The sequence below is a fragment of the Ictidomys tridecemlineatus genome, chromosome X, assembly GCF_052094955.1.
Source record: "Ictidomys tridecemlineatus isolate mIctTri1 chromosome X, mIctTri1.hap1, whole genome shotgun sequence".
NCBI lineage: Eukaryota > Metazoa > Chordata > Mammalia > Rodentia > Sciuridae > Ictidomys > Ictidomys tridecemlineatus.
Genome location: NC_135493.1, coordinates 27085619 through 27098981, shown reverse-complemented (window position 1 = coordinate 27098981; position 13363 = coordinate 27085619). Strand labels below are relative to the sequence as shown.

The window sequence follows — 13363 nt, the reverse complement described above, 5'->3', positions numbered from 1 at the left end:
TAGAAGGAAGACCAGTAGAGTAGAGGAAGGGTATGGGAAGGGAGGATGGGAGGGAAAAAGGAAGTACTGGGGACTAACATGGAGCAAATTATATTCCATATTGTATGATTACATCAAAATGAGCCCAAATATTATATATAATATGCTAATAAAACATGCGAGATAGTATTCTTGATTAATTTTAAAATGTGTTTCCTAAAAGCTGGCTTGTTTTCATTAGAAACCTGGGTTAGAAACAAGTATGGCACTAGGTATGAAAGTCTAATTAGCTGAACATAGACTTGGCTGAAGTTGACCTTTCATTTAAACATATATATCGAATACTCACTTTGTCCTAGGTACTGTACTAGGCCCTGTGGATAGAAAAATGAATAAGCCATAGACCCTCATCTTCCAAAGATCACAGTATGTTCCTATGACTTGGCCCATATGAATGTGGTTCCTACCTGAGAAATCAAAGGAAGTTCACTTTCATGTAACTAAGGGAGATACCTCTGCACAATTTGACTAAATCAAAGACTTTACCAGTGAAAACTAGTCCTTCTTTCAAACTCTCAAAAAAAACTTAAATCTTTCTCTACTTCCTTAAATCATTAGTTAAGGACTCCAAGGAATATGTGACCCAATGAATAGTCAATTGAGGCTCTTCTGCTTATTAAATGGAAAAAAAAAAGAAGAAAGCCCTTTTTCACACACCAAACCTCAAAAGCTACAGAGGGAAAAAAAATCATTACTACATTTACCATGTCTTAGAAAAATGTATAGGAGTAATCATTTGATCTCCTTTTTGTATCCAAAGGAATCACCATATGTAATGTATAAGAAAAACCATGAGCAACTGGAAGGAAATGAACGATATGAAGGCTATTGTGTAGATTTAGCCTATGAAATAGCCAAGCACGTAAGAATCAAATATAAATTGTCTATTGTTGGTGATGGGAAATATGGTGCAAGGGATCCTGAAACTAAAATATGGAACGGCATGGTTGGAGAACTTGTCTATGGGGTAAGTGTTTTTCAACTCTGTTTGCATTAAACTCTATACTTTTCAATTAAAAAAAGAAGATAGGAGATTTAATCTCTAATTGCAACATTTTCGCAACTGTTTAGCTTTCATAAAATCTGTAAGAAGAATGTTTTCTTCTAAAGTTGAAGTCTGGCTGTGGATATAGCCCAGTGGTAAGAGCAGTTGCCCAGCATGTATGAGGCACTGGGTTTAATCCTCAGGACCACAAAAAAACATAGTTGAAGTCTGTAAAGGTAGTCCATCAAAAGTAATCTTTTGGGTAACAAGATTATTCTACTAAAAGAAAAGTAGAATTGGGGAATTTTATTTGCCAACATTAAGCACGACCTGCCCTCTATTGAAAATCTATTCTTTCTGTGTTCCCTATCTCAGACAGCAGAATCACTTAACCACGTAGTTGCCTAAGCAACTTTGCCTAAGCAACTCCACCAGCTTTCCTCATCATTCCCTTCATATCTGGTCAGTAACCATATATGAATTTTTTTCTTTTTCTTTTTTCTTTGTTTCTTTTTATTTATTTACTTACTTACTTATTTTTGGTGTGTGTATGTGTGGTAGGGATTGAACCCAGGGACACCAACCCTAACCCTTTTATTTTTATTTTGAGACAGGATCTTGCTAATTTGCTTACGGCCTTGGTAAGTTGCTGAGGCTGGCTTTGAACTTGTAATCTTCCTGCCTCAGCTCCTAAGCAGCTGGGATTACAGGTGTACATCACTGTACCAAGTTGAATTCTCATTTTAAATCTCTCAAATCTAAATACATCCTTCATCGCCCACTATCATCACATTAGCTAAGATTTTTTACTGATTCTCAGTCATTTAACTGTTACCCTTGCCTCTATTTTTATAAATCAGATTTCTACATTATTATAATTTCTTACCTTAAAAATCAGAATAAAACTCAGATTCTTTAGCATGGAAAATAAGGCATTTCATAGTCTAGCACCCACCTACCTCTCTAGCTTCATCTTTTACACTTTCCCCTTCACACATTCCAGCTGTAGCAAAGTATGTGCTGTTCTCTTCATATACTTGAGCTCTACTCAGGGTATATCTGGAAATACATTTGCCTCTCTTCAATCAGCTACCACAAGCTACTCATCCTCTAGAACTCAGAGATGATACCTTTTTCAAGAAGCCTTCCCTAATCTGACCTATGCACCTGCAGTTTGGATTAGATGTCCCGAATTTTTGTTTCCTTCTAGTACTTTTTGTATTCATATAGTACTTCTAAACTTGTACTGTAATGATCAACTTACAAGTTTACCTGTCCTACTAGACAATGAACTATTGAAGGACATAAGACATATCTTATGCATTTCAATATCCCAGAGCCTGGAGCATAGAATTTAAATAAATACTTGAATGAATGAACAGAATGTCTCTACCAAGTGTTTGGCCTAGGGCAAAGTGCAAAAGAATACTGATAATTAAAGATTTTTAGAGGGGCACAGTGGTATTCTCAGAGCTCCTCAGTGACTTAGTTTTAAGTGGTTTTAGCCTCTGATTGGAATCTTAGGCAGCCCAATGAGGCATTCGGAGATAAGCAAAACTGGGCACAAGAACTGCCCATTAGGTAAACAAGTCACTAGGGAACTAATACAATTGAAGGCAGAGGCAATGATTGGTCCCTATATAGACAACACATAAGGAAAAGACAAAGGAATATAACGGGTAGGCAATACTAAATTCTAGCTGATTTGAAGCAAACATATAGGTTATCTATAGGACTGAGGTTTAAGAAAAGGACTTGGTGCTTGAGATGGGAACCAATGAGAATAAGGTGTAGCTCTCCAATCATAAAAGCATACTAGGGTCACTAAGTCTTTGGAACAGCCCTTTGGGAAGAAGTACAAAGGCAAAAGCTCATTTCTAAAAATAAGGGCACAGAAAGGGATCTAAGATTTAAAATGAGACTGGGCCCCAGTTATCAAAACTGGGACACCATCCTCTAGCCATATAAGCAGCAAGGCAAACTGATCCTCATTCTCCATCTATGGGGCTGGAACCAATCATGTCTTAAGTCAAGGTTGGTCCTAAGAACTGGCACAAGACTGAGTTATAGATGAAATCCAAGTGATCCAACGAGTGAAAAAAAGAAAATCTAATTCCAGAGAGAGCTGAACAAGGGGCAAAACACCTGACATGATTTCTGAGGACCCTGAGAAGCTATGAGCCATCTTGACACAGCTCTAACCTCTCACTTTACCATTTAGTAATAAGGACTTATCTTTCTGGTTCTTCTCCCCAATACTCAAGATCCAAGAGATCTTTCCTTGCTTACAGTTCACCCTTACACTTAGTACATTCCCTGCTACATAGTAAAAAGTCACTTTTTTCTTTTAATGAATGAATAGCTGGCAAAAGTGATGCCTGGGAAACAATCATGTATTATTATCATCATCACATGTAAGTTAATCCTCATAATGCACTTCTGAGGAAAGTGCCTTTATTAACCTCCTTCTACATGTGAGAGAATTAAGGCTGAGAGTGAAGTCACATGCACAAAACCAAACAGCCTGTAGTGACTATTTTAGTTGGTCAGGCTGTTGTAATAAAATAGCTTAGAGTAGTGCCTTAAAAACAACAGATACATTTACAATTCTGGAGATGTGAAAGTTCAAAATCAAGGCAGATTTCTTTGTCTGGTGAGAGTCCACTTTCTGGCTCATAGATGGCACCTTCTTACTGTGTTCTTACATGGTGAAAAGAGTGAAAGGTCTCTTAAGCATCTTTTCTAGGGGTATTGATTTAATTCATGAGCTCTCTGCCCTATGACCTAATAAATTCCTAGACCCCATTTTCTAATAACATCACCTCAGGGGTTATAATTTCAACATGTGAATGGAGAGGACACAAACATTCTGATCATAGCAATGACATAATGATTTGAACCCTGAACTTTTATTATGAAGGATGTGTGCTTTAACCATTACATGATAATGTCCAATAGCCAAAGTGTTGTCTCAGACCTATCTCATCCTAAAAGACACTTGAAAATTATTAAAAAGGCATTTGGTGTCTTAGCCATTCTGGAGAGACTTTTTTTGGCCGTAGCAGATGGCAAGAAATTTAGGGTGTCAGTTTCCACTGGCCCCAGGGTACCTGAGTTTCATGAGTTCTACCAGCTCTTCAAAACTAAATGGCCAGAGCTCACTGGTATCTCAAAAGAAACCTGTCACACTCTGTAAATAGATCAGAGCCCTTCTAGCATTGAGCAAGACGTTATACACAGTGATGTAGAGCAAAGCAGATTTTCTGACATTGTCTACACAAAGACCAGCTTTCTCAGTGGGTTTTGATTTCTCCTCTGGCATGTCCTCTGTGCTACACTCATTTAATCTACACATATTTCTTCTTTTTCCCAATTCATCTACTTGTCAGTGAGGGAGCTTGAGAACTACAGAGGCTTTTATTTGTTTAGTCACTCACATGCTACCTCTTTACTTTTGAAAAGGTAAAAATTCTGGAGGAAACTTCCAATCTTTTCTCTCCAGTTCTTTCTAATAAAGACAGAAATGTCCTCCTCCTTCCCTGATACAGAACAAGTCTCTGATGCTTTCTGGGATTATAACACAAGGCAAATTCAGAGAAGTGACAGCAAACCAAGCCATTGGAGTCAACAGCCAAATTCTACTTTCCTTTAAAACCTGTGGCTCTGAAAAATAGATATTCATATCATGCTTGGAGTGAGCTTTCTGTTAGGGAGGATGATCTCATAATCTAAATCTGTCTTCATCCTCATTTAGAAGTTTTAATCTTTTGGCATTGGGAAATTTTCAACTTCTCTATCAATGATAGAAAGGGAGAAACATGAAAACACAGGCTTTCATTTCTGGCAGGACTGACCTCTTGTGGCTTGCAAGTTATTTAAGAAGAAGAAGGGCAGAAAACCCCTAATGATTTCTCAGACTGCTTAATGAGCAAAAGGATGGAGAATAGGGAACTATTTCTTTCAGTGAACATAAAAACTACACAGATAGGCATTGCTTTATCCTTAGGGTATTTCCTCTTATGCTTTTAGTATGTAAAACAGATCAGAGCAGGAAAAATGAAGGAAGCTTTGCAAAAGACATTTCAGCATCTTCCATAAAGTGTCAAGAAAGAGTGAAAATGAATTAAATTTGTTAAAGAATAAAGAAGTCAATCAGCCTCTTCTCAGATGATTCCTAAATAGGCTTTTTTCCCCTCTAAACCAATTCAAATCAAAGTCAATGTTGGGCACCTTGTATCTCTAAGAAGGCTATTTTTGAAACAAATGTCAGTAGGACACAATGTATCCCATTATGTAAGCCCTTCAGAACACTATGGACTTGAAACTGTCCACCTGCTTTTAGCAGTTTTGATTTTGAGCTGCATGTCTGCAACACTGCCACATGGTAATTGTCCCAGCTCAAATGGCTTACAGACCACAAGGTTATATGGCTCCCAAATAGCAAGTGTTTTAAGAGGGCATTTTAAAAGAGCATTTTGTTGCTAGCAGGGCTCTTAAACTTCCTTTAGCCTAACTTTTCATTCACTTTACTCATGACTATGGGGACAAGTCAAGAATGGACGTTAGACTTGCATGTTGGGCAAACTAGGAAACTAAAGCCTGATGGAAGACAGGGAGATTTTGACAAGATCACAAAATAATGTGGCCTGGAAATTCAAGTTTCATAATTCCTGGTCTAGTGTTCTGTCAACCAGGTCACACTGGCTGCATTCACTAAACTTGTCAAATTATGGGAAGATTGATGAGGTATCAATCAGAGACAGTATCCCTGCCTGGCCTTGGGAGTTTATAATCTAGATGGATCAAGAAATTTTCTATCCAAGATGCCCATTATTTATCTGGGACCTCTATGATAAAGTAATACAAACCTCTGTTTATCATTTAAAATAGTTGAAAACCCAAAGTAAATATATGGGGTTTCTACCCTTAGAGAGGAGATATGACCTAACAAAAACAAAGGCAGGAAAAGAAATTGTGGCCCTATCTAATTAAGAAGACACCTCCCAGTGAGCAGCTGCCATATTACCTGTGTTCTTAGCACCTAGAATTAAGAATAAAATGGAGGGATGTTGCTTTTGGAAAGACCAGACTGCCCTGATTGGTTCCTCTGACTTACAAGTTAGCAGTGAGCTTAAGGATGGAGAAAGGGTTGAGAGAGTGGTTGATTTCAGGTCACATTCCCTGGGTGTCCCCAGACTCTTTCACACTCCCAGAACAAATGGCAATTCTACAGATACTATTTGTACTGACATTTCTCTGCCTACAAGAAATTATCTCTTAGGTTGTCACCATCCTAAGATAGATTCATTTGCCATTAAAAAAGGCAGAAAGTCGATCTGTCATTCCAGCTAAAAGGCAGAGAAGCAAGGGTCCAGTAACAGATACCATATATTCTCTTCTATTCTTCAGGCAATGACACTGGGCTTTGGCAGAAGGGCTGATGATTAGATAAAAGTTCCCCTCCCCTTCAAATGATGCATATTAACTCAGGAAGGAGTATTAATAACACATGGAAACCTGCCATTCTGAGCAGAGAGGATGGGAAAATATTTCCTACCAAATTTTGTCTCATGGGGCCTTCATCCAGCTCCAGGGAAATTTTTTTTATCTTCACTTTGTCTTTAACTCTCTTAGCTCTCCAAGGACAAGAAGTCCTTATCAATAGATCCAGACTGGGACATCTGTTCTGGATAAAGAAATGAGGAGATCCTGTTGTGATGCTGCTTGTTATTGCACAGATTTAAATAGACCTCATCCCTTTCTCCAGATCTCAATAATCACAAACAGTAAATATCCCATAGAGTACAAGCCAATGAAGCAGTTTAAGTCCTGTGTCCTAACACACAATAATTATATTCCTATTGTCTAGCTTGATTCTACCCCACTCCTTTTTCTAACACATTTAAACTTTCCAAAGGAAAATATCTGCCAAAGCCACTCAAGTCTTATGGTTGATACAGGGAGAAGGGATCAGGTCAGGCCTGCTTTTTCTCTTGGATAACATATAATACTTTATGCATCACATATCAATACATTGTCTATACCCTCTCTGTGTCTTCTCCCTTGCTTTCAGAAAGCTCTTTAAAATGGTGGCTGGCAAGCTGCTGTTCATGCAAAGTCTCCAGATGGGTTACAAATTTCATATCAGATAGTCAGATGAAAATACTTTAAGACATAACAGCCTTCCAGCTCAAAGAATTTTTTAAATTACATTTAAACTCAATGTCATCTCTGCCTAAAATCCATTAGATTCTTAAGTGCATCATCCTTATACATATAAGTTTGCAGATTTTTAAGTTTTGGGAAATTTACAACTTTAGCAACCCACCTCTGAAAAGGATTATAAACCCCCTCAAGCTAAATCCCCTCCAATAATGCAGTTGCTTTAGGTTTGCCACTGGTAAGTGGAAAAATCAAACCTAATTTAGTGTGTTTACCAAGCCCACACAGCCACTCTTAAGCCACTTGATTAAAATCCTTTAAGTTGTCAAGATGCAAGCAAAAACACCAGCAAACTCTTATGCTGGGCTCTTACCATTTGCTGGTTTTTGTCTGTCAACTGGAGTACCCTTACACCACCTACTTTACCCACCTAGGTTTCTGAAAATGGCTCACCTACTGCTGCTACCAGCACAAGCAGAGGCTTGAGAACAAAAGGCTACTGGAATGGTTCAGAACACCACAAATGAAGCACTTCATTCCTTCAGTAGCTCCCTTCCCTTCTATTGGTTGAGACCTCTACCTGCTTGTCAATATCCCTTTGTCTTTTTCCATATATAGGTCTTTTTTGAGGGTCTTTAAGGATCAGTAATGGCAAATTCTCATTTTAGAGCCAGGTCTACAACCATGAGGTTTAATTGAGCACAAATTTAATGTCATTCTTCATTGAGGGAACAACAGCCAGCAAAAAAAATAGAGAAGCTCCACCTTTTTTGAAAAAAGTTCCTCAAAAAGAAATAATTCAGAAAAGGTAGCCAGGCTGAGGGAAAAAGGCTAGTGCCTGAGGGGAGCAGATTCTTCCAGTTGTCTTAAGTGATTTCAAAAGTAATTCAGATTAGGAATGGCCTCCTTTGGAAATCTGCTCTTTTGCTGAGTATTTCTGGAAACCAGACAACAAAATGTCATACTTTGTCTGACCACCTCTTGTTAGTATTTAGCAGTGCTTGCCTCATGGTAGAGGCTTTGGTTACTCAGTTTTTTCTTTTAAATTGGGTCAAGATTCTCAAACTCCCTTCCATCCCTGTTTTAAAAAAGAAACAAAGAAAGCTCAATTCCTTTAAATTCAAAGTGATTTTATCACACAAATACCCCCTTAATTCTTCCTTCCAAAACAAAAAAAAAAAGCAATTTCTCCTCAAACTATCTCTTAGACTTACAAAATTTTTAAAAAACTAGTTAAATTAAGTAATTAAATTTAAATGAGATCAAATGGGAAATGATACTAGAAAGGTATTTGCATGTTCTGAGCAGGAGGCAGAGACATGTTGGCAAGGAGAAGAGGTGACTTTATGAATTCTCTTGGCATGACAAGACTCTTTCTAGCTGATTCAGACTCTCCCTGCCAAAAATCCCTGCTAGCTTTCTGGCCAATTCCATTCTCCTCAGCAGCCTTTGTTCCTATGACCAGGTGTAGCCCCAGACAAAATGGATAAAATACGTAAAATTTGTCTTTGGCTTCCATCCATTCAGCAATGTGGAAATACCACTAAAGGAGGTCCAAGAAGTTCCCAGAGTGGGGAACCTCAATCCAGGATGAGTGGGGTTCTTGACAAATGTCACAGAAATGAAATTAAGGGCACATCAGTTAAAGGTACAGACAGATTTATTTAGGAAAGCAGAGATACATTCAAGGGAGAAGGTAGGCCATCTCGACAGTGAGAAACTTTTGGATAAAGTAAGGAATAAAGTAAGGAGAAGGCAGATCATCTCAACAATGAGAAGCAACCCCTTGATGTGAAGTATTAATATTTATAGAGGGAGAGTAGCTAAGGGCTGGACTAGAGGTGGAGTCAGGGCAGAATTAACACAATTTCTTTTTTTTTTTTTATTGGTTGTTCACAACATTACAGAACTCTTGACATATCATATTTCATACATTAGATTAAAGTGGGTTATGAACTCCCAATTTTACCCCAAATGCAGATTGCAGAATCACATCGGTTATACATCCACAATTTTACGTAATGCCCAAAGAATTAACACAATTTCATACTAGTTTTCCTAGTGTTTATGCATTGCCCTCACATCATGCTACTTTCTGCAGGCAAGGACTTGGACTAGGTGGCATGAGAATCACTTGTTTTGCATTCCAATAGTTCATGGGCATTTCCAGCATTCCAAAGGTTCATGGGCATTTCTTTTGAAACTTAGTATATCTTTCTGTATCCCCAAATTCCTATCTTGGAACTGAATATTGAGGATTCAGCTGCAGTGAGATGAGAGTAGAAGCCATAGATGATAATACTGAGGGGTTGAAGGAAGGTGGTTAATGACAGAACTGTAAAGGGTCTTTCTTATTTGAAAAATCTTCATTGATAATCTCCTAAACCAGGCACCATAAACAGACTCTGGAGGTACAAATAATACCTTGATTGAATGAACAGAACTAGGAAGAAAAGCCGGAGAAGCAATAATCATAGAGTTAGGGAAATTTGTAGTCTTTAGTATCAGGGCAGAAAGAAAAAAGAACTTATAGTGAAAAAGGTCAATGATGTCACAGGAGCAGTTGATGTCCAAGGGAAGTCTTTGAATTTGGTTACCAAGTATATGGTTCAAGATATAATTTCAGTAAATTGGAGGAGTGGGAAGTTAGATCTCATAGGTAATAAGAATAAAATGACATTGAAATTCAAAGGCCATAAAGGTGTATTTATGCAAGAACATTGGTAGTGACAGGAAGAGATATAATATGGTTATGAGGGTAGCAGGATCCAAAGATGGGCAGAGTGGTTTTTGTTTGTTAGTAAACAGAAATACCTGAGTATATGACTTTGAATGAGATAAATCAATGATTTTCAAATTACTCTAAGTATTATAGTAACTTGGAAGCTGACTGAGTCCCATCCCTAGAGATTCTTATTCCATACATGTTAGGTATGAGTTGAGCATTAGTACTTCTAACAAGTTCCCAGGTGAAAATTTGGGCTATAATCCAAGGACCATATTTTGAGAACCACTGAGATAGATGAATGGACAAGGATTAATTAAAGAGGTAAAAGAGATAATAGATGGAACTAGGCTTAAAGAAGACAGAAGAATATGAGAGGCCTGGAATAAGTGGATTAAATCTTAGCAAGAATGTTACTTTCTATGACATGGAAATTCACAGAAGGAATGGATTAAGCTGTAGCAATATGTTGAGGAGAAGAGGAACACTGAGGTGGCATAAAGAAAGAAGCAACATCATTCACAGAGGCAGTAAAACTGATAAGAATTAGGAAGTGGGAAAGGTCTGAAATAAGCATCATTCACAAACTTAGAGAAGAATCTACTTTGAGATCATAGGTGATGGGTTTAATTTCAGAAAAGGTAAGTTTGAAATGGTGGCAAGCCACAAGACAGATGGTCAATAGGCTGTTGGCTTTGATAAGCACATGCTTTCTGAAACTTCTACTAGGATATAAAGGATGTAGGATGTCCTCCATGCAGGTAAGTATTTTTTTTTTTAATCTGTTCTGTTCACTGGTCCATTCCCAGCACCTAGAACAGTGCTTGACACAGAATAGGCATTCAAATATGCATTGGAATGAACCTAAGGGGATTTTACTGAGTTGATAACTGCAGGTTTCTAATCCTAGCTGCTCAGCATTTCAGTTTCTCCATCTCTAACATGGGAATGCTAATTATACTAAGCTCAAGGTTTCTGTGAGAAGTAAACAAGATATGTATAAGGTACTTATCACAGTGTCATACCAAGTAATCACCCAAAAATGAGTTAGCTATTTATCATCTGCATTTTCCCTTAAATTAAGGACTATTGCTCAACTGATTTGAATTACCATATATAATTCAAATCAGTAAAACTTCACTTCTTTGAACACATACTCTATCTCAGAGCTTTTCATTCTTTCCCCATCTCTCCCCTCTGGTACATAGGGGGACATAACTATATTTATCATAGAAAAAAATTGATCAAAATTGGTGTTTTCACTTTATATCTGATATATCATCTCCAAGCATTTTCTTCATTGGAAGCCTTTTTTTCCATGTGTCATTTTAAGGCCAGGTTTATTACCAAAACCTACTATTGTTGTAAAGGAGCAGTTGTGGAAAAAAAAAGAAATAAGTGCAGAAATTACTAGTGCCTCTTTTCCTGGGATTAATATAAAAACGTGGCTTACTTTTGCCTGAGTTAATTATGCAATGCACTGCTGACATTTATTTTATTGATCTGATACAAGTGAGTGCAATACTGATATTCATCATAAAATATAGCTCACTATATAAATTAATATGTATTATAATAACTGTTTTATCCATGTCATTGCCCATGAAGAGTTCTTTCATGTTTTCATACATCATATTCAAAAATCAACAACTTTTTAAGACATCTACAGTTTTTCAGTTTAGAATCTGTTGCAATGATAGATATAAAAATAGAAGACTCAGTCCCTGCTTTCAAAGAATCTGTTTTAATAGACAAGCTGTCAAAAAAATAATTCAAGAATAATACAACATAGCAAACACTCAAGAATTAAACTAAACACTATGACCCTGTGTTGCTCCACATGGCATAAGGAAAGCAAATATAAATATACTCTATTCTGCTTGATCAACAAAAGTTTCTAGTCAACTGAGGGAGATAAGACTGTAAAAATATTTAAAATAAGAAAATAAGAGTTAAACAGGGATAGGTCATAAGGGAATACAAGTTTAGTTGCAAGGTAGCAAAAACAAATCAGGGTAAAAATGGAGTTAGTTATCTAAGCTAATACGTCTCAGGACAACAAACCAGTTCCCATTCCTTAATTTACCATCAAGTTAAAACTTATGAAATGCTATTACTTTTCTAACATAAGCATTGATAAGTGAATTAGTTGTATCAATGTAAGATTTTATGTTTTCACCAAAGAATTATATTAGGTGGCAAATGACTGAATGAAAGGCTGTCTCTAAAAGTTATATACATATTTGTTTTTCAGAGAGCTGATATAGCTGTTGCTCCACTTACAATAACATTGGTCCGTGAAGAAGTCATCGATTTTTCAAAGCCGTTTATGAGCCTAGGCATCTCCATCATGATAAAGAAGCCTCAGAAATCAAAACCAGGCGTATTCTCATTTCTAGACCCACTGGCTTATGAAATCTGGATGTGCATTGTCTTCGCTTACATTGGAGTCAGTGTAGTTCTTTTCCTAGTCAGCAGATTCAGCCCTTATGAATGGCACTTGGAAGACAACAATGAAGAACCTCGTGATCCACAAAGCCCTCCTGACCCTCCTAATGAATTTGGAATATTTAACAGCCTTTGGTTTTCCTTGGGTGCCTTTATGCAGCAAGGATGTGATATATCTCCAAGGTTTGTTTCCATGTCATACCCAACGCCCCCTTGCATTTTATGACCAGACTCCATTCATGTGCATCTGGTATTCATTCATCTCAACTCCAGATTTCTTTCCTCTAACATTCCATCCAGTGACAAACTATCATCAAGCCATTGTGTTTGCTTGCGTCCATGAAGTGTGTTATTGGTGTTGCTTTGAATGTCTGTCATGCATTTCTATGGTGTTGCATATTTATATACACATGTTACAGCAAACATCTGAACTCCAGATAAAGGTAACCTTGCCAACTAATATTAATATTATTCAGATAAAGTGAATACTAAATCTTGATCAAATGGACATGGTTTCCTCATTAATTCAGCTAAAACATTTTCTCATTTGTCAAGAGATTGAATCTAGACAAAGTATGCAAGATAGAGCTCTCTTTAAAATCCTTTACAACTTCCTTTTCACTATCTTCTTTTTATTTTGCTCTCAGATATCCTTGAACTATCCACTGTCATATCTCACCCAAGTTTCCTAGCTAAAACTATAAAACTTCTCAAAGAAAATAGAAGTAAATTAGTGTGACCTTGGAATGGACAGAGTTCTCACATAGAGACCAAAAAGCACAGTTGATTAAAAATTCAATAAATTTCATCAAAATCCAAAAATTTCAAAAGATACCATTAATAAATGGAAAAATCAAGTCACGGAAAGAAAATATTATCAAATCATATATCTGATAAAAGAATTATATCTACAACATATAGCAATCTGCTGCAAATCAATAAAAAAAGACAACCCAATTTTTAAAATGGATGAAAGATTTGAGAAGTCAATCCCCATAAGAAGA

The 13363-nt window shown here is 37.0% G+C and overlaps 1 protein-coding gene across 11 annotated transcripts in view; it reads left to right on the top strand.

Moving 5' to 3' along the window:
- Gria3 (glutamate ionotropic receptor AMPA type subunit 3) overlaps positions 1 to 13363 on the top strand; it is a 273117-nt gene that overhangs the window by 192213 nt on the left and 67541 nt on the right. For all 11 annotated transcript variants that reach the window (XR_005733696.2, XM_040285043.2, XM_040285039.2 and 8 more), the window contains 2 exons: positions 800 to 1006; positions 12166 to 12542. Coding sequence is in view for 10 of the 11 variants with exons in the window: in XM_040285043.2 (XP_040140977.1) it covers positions 800 to 1006; positions 12166 to 12542 (584 nt within the window). In the remaining variant the exon portion in view is untranslated. The remainder of the gene's footprint in view (positions 1 to 799; positions 1007 to 12165; positions 12543 to 13363) is intronic.